The 24,549-nt window shown below is 43.6% G+C and overlaps 1 protein-coding gene across 1 annotated transcript in view; it reads right to left on the reverse strand.

Moving 5' to 3' along the window:
• The window catches only part of LOC149450441 (uncharacterized), a gene marked incomplete at its 5' end in the record, with an annotated part of 316,412 nt that extends 294,578 nt beyond the window's left edge, over positions 1–21,834 (reverse strand). The window contains 11 exon segments of the mRNA XM_089691949.1: positions 4,763–4,906; positions 9,837–9,983; positions 10,144–10,287; positions 11,531–11,677; positions 11,843–11,986; positions 14,253–14,387; positions 16,386–16,565; positions 17,644–17,787; positions 19,803–19,973; positions 20,577–20,720; positions 21,648–21,834. Coding sequence (XP_089548075.1) covers positions 4,763–4,906; positions 9,837–9,983; positions 10,144–10,287; positions 11,531–11,677; positions 11,843–11,986; positions 14,253–14,387; positions 16,386–16,565; positions 17,644–17,787; positions 19,803–19,973; positions 20,577–20,720; positions 21,648–21,834 — 1,687 coding nt within the window.
• Between the last annotated feature and the right edge of the window lie 2,715 nt (positions 21,835–24,549).

Genomic DNA, 24,549 nt, shown 5'->3' on the forward strand with positions numbered 1-24,549 from the left:
TTGATGTAAAGGATTCCCTCAAGCATGCTCTTCCATTCAAGCACCTTATGCAATAAATTTTTTGGGCTCGTTTCCTCACGCATATCCTCCTTGGAATGCAACCAGTTTCCCCGGATTAACCGAAAAAAAAGCCAGATTAGCATCAAGCGTGACCTATATCTGCATGGGGACAGAATATTCCCTGCAGGTCTGACTATCCAGTTGCTTGACCTCCAAATTGGGAATCTTGCAACCCTACTAATGCGAGTAATGATTCTGTTATTTTGATTTATAGAACTCAATACAAAACCCAAATACTACACAGAGGATCTCCCCTGGGACTTTATCCTTTTCTCTTGTTTACCCTCTACTTCAGGGTTTCTCAGCCAGGGTTCCATGGAACATTAGGGTTCTTCCAGAGGTTGCTAGGGGTTCCTTGAGCAATTTATGCCTCTCAGATAGGTTTCCACTGACACCATGGATTTTTTTAGCTACCTGTAAGGGGTTAGTTTTTCCCATTGATCAGTTGTAAGGAGTATTCTTCCCACTGACCATCACACTAATGTTTTATGAGTTGTAGATCTAGTCATTTTTAGCAGGGGTTCCCCAAGACCAGAAAGTCTTTTCAATGATCCCTGTGTTGATTTTTTGTAAAGTAGAGCAGCCTCTCAACCTTTAAAGATATAGACCCAGAATTTTAATTTGTAGCCAAATTTGCTGTAAGCCAATCAGTTGGTACCATTCCAATAAGTAAAGTGTCCTTAAAAAACAATAGCAGTTTGGCCATTGAAAGCTTAAGCCATCCGCTCCCACAGCTCAACTCTCCAATGAGTGCTGGGGGGCAGAGCAAAGAGCCAGAGACAGTCCCAGAGAATACCCAATAACTGAGCAACCAGCCGTGTTTGATCGCTCAGTTCTCATTGTAGAGCTGGACAAGTTCAGCTGCAGCATCTAATTATTGCTGCCTCTAAATAGATGAGTATTTGTTTACATTCGCTAACCTAATCTACAGCCTGAATCACTTAGGCATGTAACATTTTCAAAAGAGCTCGGCAATCACAGCGCCATGTCTCAGTACTGTAGGAGCACATGGTTACAATTGTGCTGTTTTATATAAACTTTCCATAAGAGGTCACTATAGCACTTTGGATATCGGTTTGCTATTCCGTTCCAAGGGTACAGTACCAGCATATGACAAAAACCAGCAGAGTTGGAAAATCGTACTGCACTCCTTAATGTCTCTTAAGGTGTTAAAAGGCAATTTTAGAAGATGCTAATTGATGGAAAGTCCCTAGAGGCTCTCATGCTGTGCTGGATTGTGATGGGGCTCAGGTAAGTATTAGGGGGGCCGTTGCACACAGGTGGTTTTCTGCCTTCATGCAGTGCTGGGACAGTCATCCAGCGCACAGGGCAAAGATGACAAATTGTGCCCTCCACCTTCCTTCAGGATGTGCAAGCTTAGGGGATCCTTTGCCCAGCAGTCACTTGTCAAAAGCACTGCTGCTGTCAATACTCCTGTCAGCCTTGTAACAGAAGGAAGGCACCCCCATCCCTACAGTAAACCATTGCGCCCAGGGCAGCTGATGCTCCTGCCCACCCCTGTCCTAGCTCTGCCTGCATGGAATGCATGTACGTAAAAAACCTTGAGCCTTTACCACCACTTCAAGTATACAGTATGTCAAGCAAAAGTTTAGTTTTGGATAAAGTGTGGAAAGATTAGAACCCCCTTTTGTTTGCCACTATATCCATGTCAGTTAGCGATGTCTAGTGGTTTTACTAGACAGTGAGAAAAAAAAAAAGTTAAAAATCCGATATGGCTAGCCATTCCCTGTTCTAGTAAAGAAAGCATTTATTTTACTCTACATTGTAGCAATCTCCTCAAAACACACAGCCATTGTCTAAACCACTGGCAACAAAATTGAGTACACCCCTAAGTGAAAATCTCCAAATTGGGCCCAAAGTGGCAATATTGTGTGGCCACCATTTTCTAGCACTGCCTTAACCCTCTTGGGCATGGAGTTTGAGGCTCACTGGTTGCCACTGGAGTCCTCTTCCACTCCTCCATGACAACATCACAGAGCTGGTAGATGTAGAGACCTTGCACTCCTCCACCTTCCGTTCGAGGATGCCCCACAGCTGCTCAATAGGTTTTAGGTCTAGAGACATGCTTTGCCCGTCCATCACGTTTACCCTCAGCTTCTTTAGCAAGGCAGTAGTCATCTTGGAGGCGTGTTAAGGGTAGTTATGTTGGAATACTACCCTGCAGCCCAGTCTCTGAAGGGAGGGGATCATGCTCTGCTTCAGTATGTCTCAGTACATGTTGGCATTCATGGTTCCCTCAATGAACTGTAGCTCCCCAGTGCCGGCAGCACTCATGCAGCCCCAGACCATGACACTCCCACCACCATGCTTGACTGTAGGCACACTTGTCTGTACTCACCTGGTTGTCTGTACTCCTCACCTGGTTGCTGCCACACATGCTTGACACCATCTGAACCAAATAAGTTTATCTTGGTCTCATCAAACCAAAGGACAAGGTTTCAGTAATCCATGTCCTTAGCCCGCAAACATTTTGCTGAAGACAAGCACACTCTTGTGCATAATCTTTAGAAGAGGCTTCCTTCTGGACCGACAGCCATGCAGACCAATTTGATGCAGTGTGTGGTGTATGGTCTAAGCCAGGGGTGGGCAAACTTTTTGACTTGAGGGCTGCAATGGGTTCATATATTGGACCCGGGGGCCGGACCAAGAGTAGATGAATGATGTGTATGTGTCACCCATAGTAAGTATAGTAATATTCCCCCATAGTAATTCATCCCCCATAGTAATATTCTCTCCCCCCCCCCCAAGTAGTAAGCCAAGTCCCCCCCTGTGTCAATTCACTTACCTTTGCTCCGCGCGGCCGTCTCGCCGTGTTCCCGCGCCGTTCCGGTCTTCAGGGCAGACTGAGAGGAGCCTAGCTCCCCTCCCCTCACGTTCGTCACGCTGCCCCGCCTACACACATCCTGACAGCCACATCTGCGGGCCGGATTAAAAAAGGTCCTCCGGGCTGTATACGGCCCGCGGGCCATAGTTTGCCCATTGCTGGTCTAAGCACTGACAGGCTGACCCTCCACCCCTTCAACCTCTGCAGCAATGCTGGCAGCACTCGTACATCTATTTCCCAAAGACAACCTCTGGATACGATGCAGAGTACGTGCACTCAACTTCTGTGGCGAGACCTGTTCTGAGTGGAACCTGTCCTTTTAAACCGCTGTAAGGTCTTGGCCACTGCGCTGCAGTGCAGTTTCAGAGCAACAATTCTTTTTTTCAGATCCTCAGTTCTTTGCCATGAGGTGCCATGTTGAACTTCCAAATGACCAGTAAGAGTGAGTGATACCAAATTTAACACCTGCTCCCCATTCACACCTGAGACCTTGTAACACTAACGAGTCACAACTCCGGGGGAGGGAAAATGGCTAATTGGGCCCAATTTGGACATTTTCACTTAGGGGTGTACTCACTCTTGTTGCCAGAAGTTTAGACATTAATGGTTGTGTTTGAGGGAACAGAAAATTTACATGGTTATACAAGCTGTACACTCACTATGTCACATTGTAGCAAAGTATCATTTCTTCAGTGTTGTCACATGAAAAGAAAATATTTTAAAAAATGTGAGGGGGTGGACTCACTTCTGAGAGATACTGTATATCTGCTACATTTTGTGATTGTTTTTATTGAGGTAATGCGCTCGGCTTGTGCGCCCCTTTTTCTTATTTTATAGTTCCATACTGGCCTACCCCAGCCCCTAGGGGTCTGCACAGCACTGCCTTACTGGACTGAATGCTAAGGTTTATGAAGATCCGTCCACATATGCCATATCCGGCCCTTTGTATCTGGCGCAGGAGATCTTTTTGGTGAAAATAGAAGTCTATGGCTCAGTGCAGCTATCCTGCAGGAAAGCCACAGGTGCACTGTGCTGCACCCATGGATCAGTGTAAAAGCAGCCTAACCACCTTTTTTTTTTTTTTAAAGTGCTAATATGCCCATTGCAAACTTGCAGGGTATGTGATGTTTAATACCCTGAGCCCTTTCCTCTTCCAGCTTCTGCTGGCACCACTGTCCAAGCTGCAAGAAAGTTCCCAGGAGAAGTGCACTTATCACTCCACCAAGAGTCTGTGCTACAGAGGAAGCATTGGTTTATGCAGTTCCTGCTCTATCTGTAGCCACCTGTTTCTTCCGCTGTCTATGCCAGCTTCATGCACTCTAATGCTCTGGGATCAGGGGCAGACCGACCATTTGGAAACTCAGGCACTGCCCGAGGGCCCCCCATGAGATGCCCCTGGTACCTTTTTCATAGACTGAGTTTGGGCAAGGACACAAGGGCCCCATGAGTTGTCAGTCTGCTCCTGTATGGGATGGTAGGTCGGCAACCCAAAGATTGCGATCTGGGCTTGCTGACCCACCATCCCAGAGCATGGGCTCCCCTGGTTTGAGGTATCTGGGCACATCAGAGGGCTTCACAGGCCATGGGTTGAACACTCCTGCCCTGCACTAAGTGATAACAGAGGGACCACTCATGGCCCAGGGCTTGAAGTAGAAAAGAGTGGCTGAAGTGGCCAGAGGAATAGGGTAATATACAGGGCATTGCAAGGATATATGTCAACTAATCCCAGAGTTCAACTTTAAACCCCTGCAACTCTGGTTCTATTACTTTGCACAAATAGCTGACAGACGTGAAAAAAAAAAATGTAATCATTACAAGTTATACAAATATTAATATCTCAAGCGGTGCAGAGGTCACCTTTAGTCTGTGGGGAGAAGCACCATGGGACATTAGGATTGCTGGAGTCAAAGCAGCAGCCATTGGAATGGCATTCGGTCGCACTGATCCCCGAGTAGCCGCAGTCTTTCCTTTGGCTGGAAGACACTGAGCACTGAGCGTTATCTGGTAGATAGATGACACCAATCACATAATAGATCAGACAGAGTTCACTTGTACTGCCTATATATCCATAAACTGCACTTGACAGACAAAATACATGGGTCAAAAATATTATGTTATTTCGCTTTATTCTCACAACATTTATACGCGTTTTTAAAGCTCATTACCAGCTGTATAATGTAGCACCCTCCTATCTAGGTTGTTAGGATAGGTAAATTTAATTTTGGCTCCTCTGTACTCATTGGAACAGATGTTAATTTCTTTGGGCTGTTCTAGATCTCAGAAGCTGCAGGTCTGATTGCTACCCCATGCCTTCTAGAGCTTCTGGAACACAGGGGGCTGGGAGAGTCAAAATGAGCAGCTTTAATATTTATTGTGCTGCAGCCAATCCCTGGGGAGGTGTGCCCAATAGTTGGCTGGACGACAATAGTCTGGGACAGCTGTGTTCTTGTCCTGCTAGACACGTTCCTTGCCTCAGGGGCCTTTTGCCCCCTTTGAGACAGCTTGCCGATTTGCTGCAGTTTGAAGTCCCAGCTGTGGCAGAGCTGGGGGGCCTATTCCTAATCAACTTTGAAGCCAACTAAGCAGGGCTGGCTCTAACCTGTGATGTGGGGTGCAATAAAAAAAATTTAAGGGGGGCAGAAGATGGGAGGTCAGCATACAATACTTAACTTAGATCAGTATAGCATCATTCAAGGACAGTATAGTGCTAGGCTAGGGCAGTATAACATCCAATTAGGGCAGTAAACGCATGCAATTAGAGTGGTATTGTGGCAGGATAGGGTTGGCTGGGGGGGTGCACAACTAAAATCTGGGGGGCATAGTCCATCCCAGCAGCCCCCTAGATTTGGCCACATAACTAAGCAAAATTTAACACAAGGATCTGGTCTTAAGAGCTTACTAAAGAGTGCCTGGTGGAAGTTGCAAAGTATGCAGGTGCCCTGTGACATTGAGTATTAACCTCCCCCTCACTTAGGAGAGTCTGGTGGAAACTAGGAACTCATCCCAGTTTCCTCCAGACATCTGTCCCAGAACTGCTGAGGTTCAGCTGTCCTGGAGAGACATTGTGAGAATAGACCTAAGCATTAGATCCAAGTAACTACTCTTCAAGTTACAAAACAGAGCCTCTGGGCATTCCCTCCCAACCCCAGTTTTTTCCCCTTAAGAGTAGTAATGTCATTCAAAGCTGCCAAAGTATAAAAAAAAGGTACAGAGGTAACAGTGCAAATCTGAGAAGCCTATCATCCAGTTTCATCAACCATGAAAGGTACTTAAACTTAGGGAGGAGAAAGTTCAGGCACCGACAGGACTGATAACCATAGGAAAACTCCTAGGGCCTAAAAACAGTAAGGTCCGTACCAAATTCATAGCAAAGTATGTATTAAGGAACATAACCACTTCAGATTCAGGTTGGCCTACTGTAGATGGTGTTTTATTTGAGCCACAGTATATTCCAAACCTTGTGGAATATTTGGGGACATCCATGGAGTTGGTGTCTCTTTATATAAAAAAGGGATTGAGTTCACTAGGGATTTCCAAAACCTCAGGGTAGGGGCAGTAGCTGACTTCCATTTCATAATAGACTTCCTAGCATAAAAGAGTAAGAGGCCTGCTAGTGTCCTAATAGATGTCCACTAGCCCAAGGATACACATCCACTTGAGGTGGGATGTGGATAGAGGTCAGGCGGGTAATAAACTGAAGGACTGGCATCCAAAAGATTTGTATATGAGGGCAGGTCCGGAGCATATGAAAGTAGTCAGCTGGTTCCTGTCAGGAATGGACTTGCCAATAGTGGTGGGACTCACCTGCCTTGTGGGCTGCAGTACCAGGGCTGGCCAGCGGGTGCTCTCAACAACCAGAGGTTCACTTTGGCAATTAGCCATCACCTGGGGCTGATTGCAGGTGGTGTATTTAAGGGATGGCCAGACCTGCAGTCTGTGCCTTGGTGTTTTTCCATGGGCCCCTGTACCTTGTAAACCTGCATTCCTGTTCCTGCCTGACTTGTTGCTGACCCTGCCTGATCCTGACCTCTGCTTGATCCCTGGCTTGTGACCCTGACCATTTTCTCCGCCTGCTCCTCCTGTACCTACCTGCCCGATAGTTATGAACCCGGCCTGCCTGACTACGTTGTGCTCTATATGTGTATGTACCTGTGTATCTTTATCAGTTTAGGTTTGGATTTGTTTTACATTGTTGTATGCATTTGTGTTAGCTTGGGGTTTGGTGCACTGCGTTTATATTTATATTGTTAGTCTTAATAAATGGTCTTATTTATACCACATCTGAAGCTTGCATTTCCCTTTGTCAGTCCACACACTTCTGGTCACACCTCCACTAGACAGCGCCAACAATGGAAAGGGCAGTTTGGGTAGATTCTATGGAGTCTGAGGGGTGAAATACATCTTTTGAAATTTTGAACTGAATTACTTTATTGCTGGAAGAGATATTCCCATATGTCCTCCCCGTTCAGCTCCAGCAACTCTGCATCACGCCTAAGAGGTTAATGTCCTTCTGGTTGGCAAAGTAGGCTGTAAATCTTTGACCGTGTGCTATTTTGAAGGGTGTCAGCAGTAGCTTTTTGAGATGGCTCTTACAGGGTTTCACTTATGACCATTCCTTTTAACCTTAAGTATAGACTGTTTAGAGAAGTCTCCAGGCTGGAGCTGAAGGAGAGTAAAGGAATGGAAACTGGCAAGAGGGATCTCCACTGCCCTGCAGTCTGAAGGAGAAGACAACCTGCCTAGTCTGGGAAGACTAGTACAGCAAAAGGTCTGGAAGCAGTCTCATCCAAAGCAGGGCCCACGAGGGGAGGGCTGCAAGATCCAATATCCAGCAAGCTCTCATTAGGACAGTGTCACAGCTCCTTAAATCTCTTGCTGTGGGACACTCTCCAAGGCAGCTAGGTGGGCTGGTAGTAGCCCAACGAACAACGTTAGCAGTACTGAGGAAGCCGGAATCTGGGGTGAAACGTGTATAGGTGGAAGGAGCTGAACCCTAGAAGTTTTGAACTGATGACCATCTGGGAGATGGTGAGCCATGTAATGAAATTATACCTTGCATGCTGGCTTGTCTTACATTTTAGAGTCAGCTGGAGGATTGTATACTGTGGCGGTGCTGGGAGAGGAGCTGGAAGACCAGAGGGTGTACACAAGTCTGTCCATATGTTCTCACTTTATGACTTAATAGGTCATTTATGAGGAAGAAAGAAGAAATCTCTCCATATAGCAGCAGGCTACGAGTAGATGGGTTCCAACTAAGCAATGCATTGCATCACAGGACTGTAGTCAACATACATGCTACCAGCACATACTTTGCAGTTTCCCTTTGAAGTTTTTACGGTGGTGGAGGAGTACTGTGGATGTTCTGGAGGTGTTTTTTGCAAATGATTGGTCTAGAGGTGTTTCCACATATGCAGTCCGTCCTCAGCGTATAGAGGTATCAAGACCACACAGACTGCCAACTTTCTGCAGGAGAGCGCTGCAACATCTAATGACCCACCAATCAAGGTGATCAATGATCTGTGGCGAGTGGGGCTCTGGAGGGGGGAGCACTATGCACAGAGACTTGCTATGGATAAGATTAACTATTGTAATCACTTCGTATTCTGATATGCCAATTTTTTTTAACTTATATTTGCACAATTATTGGACACACGTACGTTTCATATAAATCCACTGTACAGTTTGATTGCATTGTAGATTTGCTGTTTTAGCACTATTGTCATTTGACCACGTTCAATATACATATTTGTTTGTTTCGTCAGCTGATAGGGTATTGAAGTATGTGCACATTTGTAGGGACCCTTTAAGAAATAGGGTTTTTGTCCATAATTTGTTTTAGTAGAGGCAGAGCAGCAATTTTTATGTTTGAAGCTTTATTATAAGCTTGCCTGCAGGTAAAAATAAAAAAAAAAAAGTGACCTTACTACTACTTTAAAGTAACAACTGCTGAACCAAAAAGACAGATACTCTAGCTGGAGTATTGTCCAGGAACTCTTTCTTGTACATAGTGTAAGAGGTTTTTGTCCTCAAGTTGTTGCAACAAGGACCTTTGAATTGGTTGTAGACAATGGGAGGGACTGCGAATACAGGGGTATAAATCTTACCACTGAAATTTCCTAGGACTCTGATCATCTGATGGGCGTTTTAAACTAGCTTGTGTCTACCCAAAACTGAAATATCGATTGACCATTTATTAAAGCGTGTTAAGCAAAAACTAATGTTCCTAGTGTAATAACCTACAGCAACCAATTACAGTAGGGTTTGCGTTACTCAACTTACAGGACATGGTGCCAAAACTATAAGTCATTAACTGGATGAGGGACAAGGTGTGATTAGTTTACCCAACACTGAATAATGCTTAAAAGCATACTCCATCTTTCAGACCAGGTTTCATGTTGCACCCATTATATGGGGTGGGGGGCATGAAACATTGTCAGCATGCTGAGCCCCCCACCCAAAAATTACACCCCGCTACTTAATTGACAAGGCTGTTCTTGGCTCTTGCCTGCACAGCCACGTCATACTGTACATTCATAGGAACAGTGGCAGAGGGACTGTAGTTCACAATGGAGCACAAGTATGCTGTCACCACACTTGTAGTCCATTGATACTTCCTCCAGCTTCATAACATAGGCCGGGGATAGAGGAAGAACCTGCAAAAGCCAGCACGTTGTACCTATGATTCACTGATTGTGGTTCAATGCTTTGCAGGTTCAAAATAATAAACATACACTTTTGCTTTTTGCAATATTGGTGCATATTTGTTGCAAACATAGAATTCTCCTTTAGGCTGTCAGCAGTTCAAAAAGTAGAAGCATTGCTAGTCTAGCCACAGTAGACATGGATGGTGGGTAAGTCTCCCGATTACTTTTCATACAGTGTTAAGATGATTTTGCCAAGATTATGTAAATCAAGCAGTAGTGCACTGTACCTTGAGCTAGAGAGTAGAAGCACCAGTTCACTCCAGGGATGCTGGAATCAAAGCAACAGTTCTTGCTGGCACATTGTGATGCGCTGATCCCAGGATACCCACAGTTCCTCCTCAGATAGGGAGAGCCACCACACTCCTGGGTGTTATCTAAAAGGCAAGCATATATAATAGCTGGGCTACCAAACATTTTAACACTTCAAAGATTTGTTATAAAGTCTAAGTGTTCTTATGTTTCCAGCCTAGCCATGTATATTATGATTTACCAGGTTATGGAAATTATAAAAAAAGGTTTAATATTGCATTTTACCTTGGCTTTTTGGATAGAAGCACCATTTAACTCCACTAAGAGATGAGTTAAAGCAGCATCCTTTAGAACAACACTCCCTTTCAGTAATTCCTGGATATCCACAGTTTATTCTGTTAGCCGGACTCACTGAGCACTGAGCCTTATCTGTAGCAGACAAAGTTGAAGTAGGATTAGACCAAGTTCAGAAATGGGTATGGGTTATCAAGTTGTCTGTAAATCATCCGTATTGCCAAGGTCATCAACCAACAGCAGCCAGGAATGGGGTTAGAGAAGTCCTCAGACTGGCTGTCAGCAGCACAATGACTGGTGAGCCTTGCTGGTCTACACGTAGAAGAGTACATGGTGGTCAAACCTGCTCTGCTTACTTTTTTGAAAAAGCGTTGGTAGGCAGGTGCCTATAAAATGAGCGGTTAGAAATCCTGGGCTACCCGGGTGGGGAAGGGTTAACGCTAATTCTATGCCTTTCCCGGGTATTGCCTTTCATCCTGTGATTGATATAAAAATATGGGGAAGGCACTGCTCAGGGGGGAACGCATTGGGAGGGGGAGAAAAAAAAAAAAAAAAAAAAAAAGCAGATCAAGAAGTCCAGAGAAGTAACCACAAGCAAGTTGCTAGAACCTTGCATGGGAGCCTACCTAAAAAGGGACTCTCCCAGATATAAACTACTACCTGGAAAGGTATGCCTGGGCAGCCTGGGACTAGAGTGAAACTGATGTGCACATTGGATTGTATTATTGCAGTGTTACTAGTAAAGTTGTTAAATGGTCAAAAGGCTGGTCTAAAGTTATTGAAACAAGGGGTGCATGGTGGTACATGGCATATTGAAGAACAGGGCCTGTAAGCACAGACTGTGGTGAAAAGGGAAAAAAACCCCACAGGTGAGTACTGGTAGTGAGGGGGTCGTTACTCAAAAGCAATTGGTACTGAACCCATAAATACAGAGACCCAATGGACCCAGCCACTGGTATGGGTGAACAAGGATTTAATCAAGTGCACGCATGAGGTCTGTGCTTTGTGCACGTTAGGACCTCATTCTGTCCCTGGGAGTGAAGTGGCAAAGTAATGCTTTACTGGTGGAGTGGAGGCACCAGCTCAATGGTGTCCCTTCTAGGAGATTGAGTGCAGCAATATGGGACAATGTGTCAAACAAAAGGAAGTTACATGTGGCTATGCTGCTGCACAAGGTGAGCAGCTCAACTCTAACTCGGGGTTTTGCCTTGATTATGACTTTCACATCAATGCAACCCCACCTGTTCCAGGCGTTGGAGAGTGCGTTCATGAGTAAATATACCCCCACATGCAGATAGCATAGGCCCTGGCCCACATGTTAGTGAGCAGTTGAGATGACTTGCCATGATCATGTACAGCAAGTGGCATTGCACTGTACCTTGTGCCAGAGAGAAGAAGCACCAGTTCACTCCAGGGATGCTGTAGTTAAAGCAGCAGTTCCTGCTGACACATTGCGCGGCGCTGATCCCAGGATACCCACAGTTCCTTCTCTGATTGGGCGAGCCATTACACTCCTGGACTTTAGCTAAAGGCAAATGAATTAAACAAAGATGGCAATAGCCAGGCAGCCAGTAGCTTTAGAATGAAGATCTGCTATAAGGTATAGATGTCATGGTTCTAGCCATATACAGTATATTATGATTTATCATATTAAATAAATTATAGGAGGACGTTTAATATTGCATCTTACTTTGGGCTTTTGGAGAGAAGCACCATTTAACCCCAGAAACAGATGAGTTGAAACAGCATCCCATAGAATAGCACGCCCTGTCAGTAATTCCTGGATATCCACAGTCTGTTCTGTCAGCTGGACTCACAGAGCACTGAGTCTTATCTGTAGAGACAAAGTGGAAATAAAAACAGATTAGACTATTGGGAAGTGGGACAGTAGGGTAGAAGTGTAGAGATGGGTATGTGTTATCAAACCATCAGATCTTCTGTGTTGCCAAAGTCAACAGCCAACAACAATCAGGAATGGTGTTGCAGAAAGTCCTGACAGGCAGAGGAAAAGCAAACAAAATGTATAACCAAATCAATAGGTAAATGCATCGTTGGACAACATTTGCTGTTAACGGCAACAGCACTGATAAATATATCAAATTCATAATTCAAATTTTTCAAGCTTGCCATTAACATAATTGGTGGTTTTTATGATTAATCATAATATTAATGTGTGAATGGCCTTTAACCAGTGATGGTGTTGATTTCTTCAGTTATGGCTGAGACAGAAAAATAAGATAGGAGTTAGCTGAATTAACCAGCTGAGAGCCGAGTATTCTATAATAGGGCATAGCTGGTTACAGGACTCTGATGTAGAATGTCAAGGGTGTTAGAAGTGTATCCAACTAGAATAAGTATTACATAGTACATACTAATAGTATCTGTATGTATTTAGCTTATGTTTTATATGTTGGTAATGTAGATTTGGGTTATACAACATTAAGATGTTTAAATATAAAATTAAATATAAAATTAAGAATGTATCTTTACAATATGAGCAAGCTGATGTAACATCACCAGCTTATTATGGTCACTACATATGTGCCTGTCAATCAAAAGACCATATATGTAGCATCCCCTCCCTTCAATGAAATTACTCTGCTAAGCAGTATTGTTTGCCAGACAAGGTTCTAAGATCAAATTATGACGAATACTAGCATCCAGGGGAGGACTGACCATTTGCAAACTCGGGCACTGCCCGAGGTCAGTAGGGGGGCCCACGAGAAGCCCCTGGTACCTTTTTCATAGGCTTTTTTGAGTTTGAGTAAGGACACAGGGGCCCCCATAAGTTGCCAGTCCACCCCTGCTAGAATCATAAAAAAGGCATCCTAAGACACAAACATTCTGAGAAGCTGTAACAGGTGCTGTATGACCAGAAATAGTCACCAACGTCTACTTCTGTAAAGACTGAAGAAGCATCACAAGACAAGAGCACATGAAGGACAATCAGCCATGAAAATAATGGTGACATCTTTAAACTTTGGCTTTGATTTGTTTTTTTCTACATGGAACTGTTCATGATACGCTTTACACTGTTATTTTTAAGCCATTGTGTAAGAAAAAAAAATTCACTTTATCTCACCAGCTCATTTGCAAAATTGCCTATAGACACTAAAGCAGTATTATATGTGTCTCAGAAAATCCTACAAGCACCATGATTAGCTAGTCATGTTGCTGTAGACACATGGTAGGCAAACCTTCTCTGCTTACTATCTCTTCTTAAAGTGTTAGTGGCTTGGTAAGACACCCTTGGCTTGTACACCAAGCAGTTTAGAGTAACCGGACCAATTGTGGTTGACTAACACTAACATTTTTTGTTCTCGCTTGGCACACAAGGATCACTGATTCGCTTGCATGGGGCCCACCAGGATTCCAGAGGTTGCCAAGTGGAAAACTCCAGACCTTGCCTCTCAGACACCATGGGAGAAACCAAGCCTGGCCAGAACCCTAGATCTCCACATTTAGCCTGTTCTAGCTGTGAAGTACAGTCCCAACTAGGCCATGGCCAAGAGTAAATCCCCATTGATACAGAATACCATACTCCTTAGGAAGGAAGTTTACTTAACTTTACAACCATAATGTAACAAACCATACAGGATTATGGTAGCACCCTACCTGAATAAAAAGGTACAGCAGTTCTTAAATTACAGGGATGAAGGGAGAGATGAGGCCCACACCCTAGCAGTGGGTAGAATATGGTCACTGAATTCCTCCTTGGGAGGAATGCAATCTGTTTTACCTCCCCAGTCCATATACTTGCCCTCGAAGGGGGAGCTCATGTTGAGTTGGCTCCTGATTACACTGTTCTTCCCAGATGGGCCCTAGATAAGACCCGATACTCTTCCTCAACAGGCTGAAGGTTGCACACACTAAAAAGGATTGGTGGGAAGCATGAGGCATACTTTAAATAACCACAAACACTAATAACCAGAGCAAGGCTGCCAAGTAAACTAGAACAGGGTACCACCTTAAAAAGGACTACCCCAGTCACTGCCTAAATTACACTCATCACCACACATCTTGTGGTGTCTACAATAACTGCAACAGGGATCCCTCTATATACACATCACATCCTGCATTCCTTTATATCAGCACTGTACCTTGTGTTTGAGAGTAGAAGCACCAATTCACGCCAGGGATACTGGAATCATAACAGCAGTCTCTCCTGGCACATTCGGAAGCACTGATTCCTGGGTAGCCACAGTTCCTTCTCAGGTAAGGAGACCCGCCACACTCTTGTTTAGCATTTGTGAAAGTAAAAAACGAAATTACACAGTATATATGGATACATTGCAGTGTTGTAAATATTAGTTATTGGACATGGCTTTTAGCGTGTGACAAAGCTTAAGGCTGGTTTCCCAGCTGTTTGTTGCATGAAAAACACATTGCTGAAATAGGGAAACCGTGCAAATGTGCCCAGATCTCAAGAGATGAAAAAAATAACGGATACAAAATTAAAATAAAGCTGCGAACACAAAAAGGAGATGCCCCTCTATATATCCAAGTTCAGTTCCTTGGGCATCCCATATACCTCCAGACGCCAAGTTGTTAACCTCTTATTTAAAACTAAAAAGCAGTTCAAGGACTGGATTACTGACTCCAAGTGCACAAATGTGGAAATGCCTGGCCGTGCAGAGTACCGGAATTTGTCTTGATATTAGCTTCTTCAATCTTGGGCCTTGTACAAATGAGAATAGGATGAATGATCATCCATTTTTTTGCATGCTAGTTTCATATCAAAAACAGGTTACTAAAGTTATGAAAATTCTCATGACACAGGATGAAACTTTGGAAGCGATGTAATGTATTGCATTCTTTTGCTTCTGAGTATGCGTCACTCAATTTTTTTCTGTACAAATACTAGAATACACTAAAATAGTTTGGTTATTTTACGAGAATATATATTTTTTGCACTTGTCCATTCAGATATTTTTGCATGAACTGTTGGCTCTCAAAAGTTGTACTAACAAATAAATTGGACATTTGCTCTAAATGCATTTTTCCATTTGATTTTCTCATCGTACATACTAGGCTTAAGACTAGGATAAGGAGGGTCAGGCATACCTCAACAGTATGCAGCCGTTTATTACTGTCCAGAGGGCTGAGGGTGGGTTCTTGACCAAGCTGTGTTGCCAATATAGTGGAGCTTGTGGGTCTGGTTCTGCTGTGTGGATTGCAGGTAGAACAGCCCCCACTATATCACAGCTGTGTATTTACATGCCCACGCCCTTTTAATGAACAGACCGCTGAACTAAAGTTATAAGTTTTGCACATTTGCCTGGCTTTCCCCTTTAAGCACTTGCCTACCAGGCACTTATACCCCCTTCCTTACCAGGCCAATTTTCAGCTTTCAGCGCTGCCGCAATTTGATTGACAATTGCGCGGTCATGCAACATTGTACCCATATGAAATTTTGATCATTTTTTCCTCACAAATAGAGCTCTCTTTTGGTGGTATTTACTCCCCGCTGGGCACTTTACTTTTTGCGCTATAAATAAAAAAGTGCAAAAAATTTGAAAAAAAAAAAGTCTGTTTCTATTATAAAATTTTTCAAGCAGGCATTTTTTCTCCTTCACTGATGTGCGTTGAGGCAGCACTGGGCGACACTGCTGGGCGGAACTTGTGGGCGACACTGCTGGGCGGAACTTGTGGGCGACACTGCTGGGCGGAACTTGTGGGCGACACTGCTGGGCGGAACTTGTGGGCGACACTGATCATCAGGGCACTGATCATCAGTGCCCTGATGATCGGTGCTGATCCCCGCTCTGACAACTGCCAGTTCTCGGCAGTACTTTCCTCCCGATCTGACAGTGAGGAAAGTGCAGCCGAGAACCGGCACTTGCATTTCCCTCTGATCAGCGTGTCATTGGACACCGCAGGAGAGCGCGTTCTGGGAGGATGTCATATGACGTCCACCCAGAACTGGCCGGCCGCGGTGAAGCCGTCATTCGGCTATGCGCGGTCGGCAAGAGGTTAAGCAACCTCAAAGCTGAACATACATGCTGCAATCTGAATATGCAATCATTTTTACATGTGCTACAACTGTTTAATGTATGGGCCAACTCAAACAATCCATTCAATCTTTATTCAGTCAGGTCCTTACATTACATGGTTGCAGTTTGTAAATCCAAAAAAGTTCATAACCAGGTTGTAACACACCCATATTAGACACCCATTATACTTTAGAGCCGTATACCTGTGGGTGGCTAGGTGTAGTGTATTCAGGTAAATACAAGTAAATGTTTGTGAAATACCTTGTGCCTGGGAATAGAAGCACCACTTCACATTGGGGATACTGGAGTCGTAGCAGCAGTTTCGTTTGGTGCACTCGGAGGCACTTATCCCAGGATAACCACAGTCCCTTCTCTGATATGGGAGCACATTACTGCATTCCTTATTTGCGATGTTTTTCTCTGTAATGAAATAAAAGTTATGATACACCTAGATCTAGAAGGACCATTAAGTAGCTTCATACCACAACTGCTGAGATAAGATATGGGACTTGGCCAGCTCCTAGGGATTCATTTGCCCAGTCACATTCACACAATTTTAAAAATAGGATCAATGTGCACCAGGCCAAATTAAAAGCCATTGACTCTTACATGGTGCGTTCAGGGAAACAAGTCGTACATGCATGTGGAAGTAACACTAACGCAGAAGTGATCTGTCAAATTAAAGTTTAAAAGCCACAGTGCTACCCCCACAAATTATGTAGATCAAAAGTGTGCAACCTAAAAACTTACCAAAAAAAAGTATTTTATTATTACAGTATTTATAAAGCGCCAATAGTTTGCTCAGCAATGTACATTACAAAGGGGGACAGAACCATACCAATACAATGCAAACATGAAGGGATTGAGGGCCCTGCTCTTTCGAGCTTACAATCTAGGAATATATAAATAAATGAATAATTTGTTGCTTCTCCTCACTAATGTGCTCCCTCACCAAAACGACAAACCGAACAGTGTAGCGCAAAAAAAAAAAAAAAAAAAACCCACACACCTTGCTCTTCAATCCTTATATTTATCTTATACTAATAAGTACAAAAAAAAATTATAAAAACATGCCATGCAAACTGCTGTATATCATACAAAATATAAAGTGGAATCCCCTGTTGATAAAAAGTGATTAATCTTAATCAAAAGAAGTCCACATGGATATCTTCTGAATATTGTGATTCCATACATTGCTTCATGCACCAGTGAAATTTTCTCCACCGGTGTGCACCATCACCTGTCTCCACTGACTCGGCAAAAGTCAGAAAAACGCCTTTCCAAGTAATGGGTAATAAAAAAAAAAGTGTCATACTTCTGGGATTCTCTTTCCCCAATCACATGTTTTATATCACTTGTCTTCCCTTTTAGATTGTAAGCTCTCATAAGCAGGTCCCACCTAATCCTTTTGTACTGTAACTACTGTCTGCGGAAAAACTGTTGGCGCTATATAGACCAAGGATAGAATGTAAATTAGAGCGTGGGAAAAACCCCTTACTATAGTTCTTGGGGAAGAAGCACCATTTGGCCCCGGGAATAGATGGGTCAAAGCAGCATCCTCTGAATTGACATTCTTTGGAACCGATTCTTGGATATCCGCAGTCTGTTCTGTCAGCCGGACTCACCAAGCACTGAGCCTTATCTATGAAGAATTGAAATAATTTGAGTTAACAATAATGTCTACAGGCTGCACATAAAATGTTTTTTGGTGTTTGAGGAACTCATGTTTCTAACCAGACTTAAAGGATAAGAGTACTTTCAAAGTGTACTTATTCATTTTACCCCTTTGCCCCGACATTAAAGGATAAGTTCACCTTTTGGACAAAAAATAAATGCAAAGGAGCCTGGAAAGCATTTCACCAGCGATCAGTAGATGGCTGATGCCATACAGGTCTCCTGCGGATCTGGCAGAATATCTGCTAGCTTGAATGAATTACCAAAGCTCTTCACAGTGCCGTGGTAGGAATTGAAAACTACAAGGGACTTGTAGGCACTCTGTAGAACTCTGAATGATTGGCGCAGCCATGCAGTTTTAAAATCTGATAGTGCGAGAGAAGTTTCCCCGTACTGTCAGAGGGAAGGGGGGCAGAAGGCGCAGCTATGATAACATGTTACACCCTACAAATGGGTGGACCGTGTAAGATGTTCCAAAAAAGTGAACTTATCCTTTGACAACTCTACCCTCAGATGAGCTACAAGCAGCATAGACTCCAGAGTGTTATATTCAGTGGGGAACGGCCCCCTCTCCTGGCTGTACCTTCACATTACAGGCCCTATGATTTCTATGGAACGCTTTTCCTGCTTGGGAAACGGAGGTAGACAAGTGTCAGGAATGGACTTGCCAGTGGTGGTGGGACTCACCTGCCTTGCGGGCTGCAGTACCAGGGCTGGCAAGCGGGTGCTCTCAGCAACCAGAGGCTCACTCCTGCAATGAGCCATCACCTGAAGCGGATTACAACAGGTGTATTTAACGAAATGGCCAGGCCTGTGATCAGGGCCTTGATGTATGTATCCCATGGGCCCCTGTACCTGCATCCTGTGCTTTCTGCCTGATCCAGATTCTGCTTTGATCCCTGACTCTGCATGAACTCCACCTGTCCTGACCTTGGCTATTCCTGACTAATCTTCCACCTGCTCCTTGTGCCCTGCCTGCCCGTTTGCTACCGACCCGGCCTGCCCGACTACGCTTAGTATTGTTTCTATTGTTATCTGTTGGAGGTTTGGGTTGGTTTGTTTGCACTGTGTCTATGTTTTGTTTAGTCTTATTCACACTATACCTGAAGTCTACATTTCCCTGTGTCAGTCCACACATTTCTGGTCATACCCAGATCCCTAACAAGGGTGGGGTTGCAATGTACAGACCAGGGGCGGACTGAAATTCATGGGGCCCCCGGGCAATAAGGGGGGGGGGATCATGGGGCCCCTGTGTCCTTGCCCAAACTCAAAAAAGCCTATGAAAAAAAAAAAAAAAAAAAAAAGTACCACGGGCATCTCATGGGGCCCCCTACTGACCCCGGGCAGTGCCCGAGTTGCCAAATGTTCAGTCCACCCCTGGTACAGACTCAAAGAAAGGGGGCCTTTCACCACTGAATGTAAGCAAGCAGTGGAGGCCGCAGCTATTGGATCATGTTAACTGCTCTTCCCTGACCTAAACAACCCTACCTTACTTATCCTTTAAGGCTGAAGCCCAAGCAAACAGTTAAACATAGATGAAATGCTTCCATGTAAGCGGTTTTACATGACAAAGCGTTTGTTTCTGCCCCTCCAGTCCCAATATTTACACAACCACATGCACAGCTGTATAAAGCAGGAGGACCTGATTTTTCTCTAATGCAGTTCAGTATCCCCCCTGCCAAAGACCAGGCAGTAAAAGGAGGAGCAGCAGATTTGTGAGATGTTATGCATCAAGTCTGCACACTCCTCCTATCAGCATGTTCCTTGTTAGCACATCAGCACTTTAGTGTATGACTGATTTTTCGGATTGCCTTCCCCTACAGTCTGAGCTGTGCTACATAGGGGATTACGAGAGGCTCATACCAAGTCAAATTAAGATGCTTACACTGCTTGCTTTTGTAAAGTACTGTGGAAACTGTTGGCACTAACAATTCTGCGTATTAATTATATTAATGGAAATTAAAGCGTAGGAAATAATCTTACTGTAGTCATTGGGGTAGAAGCACCATTTGTCCCCGGGAATGGAGGAGTTGAAGCAGCATCCTCTGGAATGGCATTCTTCGGAACTAATTCCTGGATATCCACAGTCTATTGTAATTCCTGGATATCCACAGCCTGTTCTGTCAGCTGACCTCACCAAGCCTTGAGCCTTATCTATGAAGAATAATTGATAATATTGTACTTGAAATAGCAATTAATAAGGTTTACTGGCTGCACAGAAGAGTTTTCAGAGCCTTTGGGGTACCAATTTTTATGCACTCTTGACTTAAAGGGCAAGTGCACTTTCAGATATGGTGAGCCTAGGATTCCACCCTTCCCCTTCACAGATCAGAGATCCGGATGTTTTACATTCAGCTGTGAAAGGTCCTCTCTCCTGGCTGTGCATGCACATTACAGGCCTCATGGACTTCATTGGGACCTCTCCTGGCTGGGAGCTGAAGGTTAAAAAAAAAAAAAAAAAAAAAAAGCCACAGGAATCTATGGGGCTGTAATGTACATGTGGCTAGGAGAGGAAGCCTTTCACCTATGGAGGTAAACAATGGAAGCCACAGCGCTTGGATCTAGGCATGTATGGGGGGGGGGGGGGGGGGGAAGGTTACGCCTGAAGACTATCAGAGGTAAATCTATAGCCATCTTCAGAATGGGCTGCCTTAACGCGACACATGTTCACTTGTGACATTTGTCAGCATATGTCAACCACATAGTAGACGGGTCCTTAGTCTAAAGGATTTTATTGGCTGTGATGCAATAACTTACTGAGTTGTTTTGGGAAGAAGCACCATTTAACCCGTTGAATAGTGGAGTTAAAGCAGCATCCTCTGGAATAGCACTCGCTGGCATTAATTCCTGGGTATCCGCAATCGGTTCTGTCGGCTGGACTCACTGCACACTGAGCCTCATCTGAAACAGGTAAAGCATTTTTTATGATGCCATGGTGTGGTTTAAAGGGGGGGATCCACATTAAAAAAAAAAAAATTTAGGAAATCCTTATGTTGCTGAGCAGGGAACGACCCTTTGTCCGGCTGAAAGCCAGTTTGCTGATCTGCTGGTTTCAATATTATAACAGGCACTGCCCTGGAATAAGTAGATGAGGAGTTCTGTCCTTAAATATCTGAACCCCAAAACAAGGATTGTATCCCTAGTTGTAGTGGCTTCATTTTGTTTCAGGGTTCCTTTTCAACTAGTAATCCTGCAACTAACCCATTTCCTGGCTCTTTGAGAGCAGCCCATACCCAACAGGGGTTGTTTAGACTCCTGCATCCCTAGTCAGGGATGTACATAGCCCATAAAGTTCTGCTCCTTTCTTTGCCTGCCCCAAGTCAATGGTCTCCAAACTGTCAGATACGGCCCTTTGCTCACCTTTATCCAGCCATTTGCGGCACTATTCCTCCCACTGACACCAACAATGGGGCACTTATCCCCCCCCCCACTAATGCCAAGGAACAGGCACTCTTTCCACTGATACCAAAGATGACTATTCCTACTACTAGTACCAATGACAAGACACTATTCCTACCACTAATACCAATAATGGGGCACTATTCCACCCCACTGATACCAACAGGTTGGGCACTTTTCCTTCCACGTACCAGTCTTTTTATTCCCACTGACCAAGCCTAAGGCATTTCCTACTCCCACTGGCCACAGCCCACCTATAGTCTGAAGGACTGTAAATTGGCTTTGTTTAGAAGGCCCTTGCTCTACTTTACTTTCTATTGAAGGAGATTAAGGAACAGACCAAAATGTTTTAGCAATAACAGCGAAGATAGTTCACGACATTCTTTATGGCAGATTCTGGTAATGTTTGTTCTCTGTGGTAGTACTCACTGTCAGAGTTAGTGTAGTAGCACCAGTTCACCCCCCGTACACTGGTATTGAAGCAGCACCCTCTCTTGGCACAGTCTGAAGAGCTTATTCCAGGATATCCACAGTTTCTTCGCTCATATGGAGAGCCGTCACACTCATTCGGTGCTATTATATCTAAAACCACAATAGGAAGAATTGTGCAAGTATTTCAGTACTAAATATTCCATACAAGTAAAGCTCCACACTTCCTATGTGCACTTCTCAATCATCTGCGAGGGAGTCAGGTTACGTGTTTTGAAGAATATTGTATCACAGGCAACAAAGCTAATAAAAAAAAAAAAAAAAAAAAAAAGGGGTTGGAGGGCATCAGTTATGAGGAACAACTACAGACATTAAGGTGTATGAGTCGTAGAGAAAAAAAAAAAAAAAAAAAAAAAAAAAACACACTTTTGAACCGAAGGTCTCTAAAGAAGATACTCACTCAATGATATTGGATGAAAAGTAGTTCAATGTTAAAACTGCATTAGGAGCTCTTTACCATTAGAGTGGCAAAAATGTGGAACGCTTCTACATTTGGTGATGTCAAGGGAAAGTGTAGATAAATTAAAAAAAAAAAAACCAAATTGAGTTTATCAGTGCACACAATGTACAGATATATGGAAAGTGGTGACATAAATATACACATACAGGTTGAACTGGATGGATTGGTGTCTTCTTCAACCTTACCAGCTATGTAAATATTTTAATCTTAATCTAAGTAGAGTTGATACTGAAAAATCCCCAGTGAAGTTAATTTACAAGCTATAACACCATAACTTCCACCATAGATATGGTTTACCAGATTCTATGACCTCAAAAAAGGAAAGAATGTCGATCTGGGATGAAACATTTTGGACTCCCATTACCCACCACAGCTGGTGATGTTCCCTTTGGATGAAACCACTGATCTATCTGTACATAAACATGGATTGCCAATGGAACTGTCAGTCCTATAGAGATTAAGTGGTTGGCAGAGTTCCCAGTCCCCTTCAATACGCACAACGCCGATGACAGCATATAGCGTACTACCATGGACATGAGAAGCTCCATAGTGCCAAGATTGTATGTACTTTCAATGCAATGCATGCAATTGTGGCATGCTACTGCAGGGTTCAAGGGGTTAAAGGTGGTGAGGCAGCTTCCTCACCACACACACGATCCCATTTTCAAGACAACATAGGAATATCAGGATGTGTGTGGGGGGGGGGGGGGGGGTTGAGACCTTGCATGTCATTTTAAAAATGCTTGTTTTGACCAAGCTGGCCCAACAAACTATTTCCATTACAGAGCAATGTGACCGCTGTGTGCTGTAATATACTGTATCAACATTAGCTACATACAGTAGGCAGCGCTGTGTTTTGGAAACAGTGCCGGTGACTTTCCCTCTGCCGCCACATACTGCATGAAGAGTTGGGCCCAATGCTCTTCCTTTCAAGAGAAGCTTGTATTTTTATCAATGAATAGAAAGCTGAGGTAGAGATTAAGTTGGCAGATGAAATAATGATCACCACCTTAGCCAATCAGAGAAGTCTTGTATTGCATTGCATTGCAGATTCTTCAAAATTTCTAAAAAGGACTACATATTCCATGGTACCTTTCTACCTGTAAGCAGCGATTCCTGTACTGACTCCTCAGCACCTCTGTACATAAGTCAGGCTCTGTAAAATGTGTGACAGCAGTGCCTACTCGCAAGGCATGGTGACTAAGGGTCACAGAAATCACAAAAATAAGTGTGGAAACAGGGGAGGACTGACAACTCATGGGGCCCCCAGGCAATAGGGGATCATGGGGCCCATGTCCTTGCCCACAGGAAAAAAAACGAAAAAAAAAAAACAAAAAAACAAGTGTACCAGGGGCATTTCATGGGGCCCCCCTACTGACCTCAGGCAGTGCTTAAGTTACGCATGGTCAGTCCGCCCATGTGGAAAGTTTCAAAGTGTAAATTTACAAACTACAGGATTGCTCAGATTACTAATGGACTTCAAATAACTGAACTTTAGTGTGGAAATGAATAAAAAGGATTTTATATTTTGGCCAGATATGCCTTCTGCTTTAACCACCTCTATGCCAGAGACTCACCCCCTTCCTGCCCAGGCCAATTTTCAGTGCGGTCACTCTGAACGCCAGTTTTTTTTTGGTGGTATTTAATCACTGCTGGGTTTTTTAATTTTTGCTACATAAGCGGAAAAAATATCAAAAAGGCAGCTTAGTTTTTGAAATAAAAGTTTGCAAATAACTTATACATTTAGGCCAAAATGTATTCTGCTACATTTGGTGAAAACACTTTGAACACCAGTTACTCATACAACACTGTACTCAAATTAAATGTTTTTATTTTTAGACAAAGCTTTCTTTTGGTGGTATTTAATCACTGCTGGGTTTTTATATTTTGCTACGCAAGCAAAAAAAAAAAAAAGTTTAGTTTTTGAAATAAAAGTTGGCAAATAAATAACTTTTATTCATAAATTTAGGCCAAAATGTATTCTGCTTCATTTCTTTAGTGAAAATAACCCAAATCAGTGTTTATCATTTAGTATGTAGGAAAGTTAGAGTTGAAACGCTATGGTATATACCTGAAAGTTAATCAATCAATCCTGATGTACTGATAGGCTATCATTTATCGAGGCCTGAAAATGCCAGGACAACACAAATAACCCCAAATGACTTTTTGGAAAGTGGACAGTCTAGGGTCTTTAGTAAGAGGCATGGGGAGTTTGTATTTTTTTTAAAAAAAGAAATTATACAAAATGTAGGGTTTTTCCACAATTTATTTTTACATACTGTCAGAGCAGCACAGAGTCATGTCTCGTGTGCTGGTGATAAGGGATACCGACTTGACAGTCTAATAAGAGGTTTTGGTTTCTCATCTTTTTTCCTCCCACTT

This window comes from Staurois parvus, unplaced genomic scaffold, assembly GCF_062004578.1.
Source record: "Staurois parvus isolate SC_StPar_1 unplaced genomic scaffold, SC_StPar_1.0 ptg000574l, whole genome shotgun sequence".
Lineage (NCBI taxonomy): Eukaryota > Metazoa > Chordata > Amphibia > Anura > Ranidae > Staurois > Staurois parvus.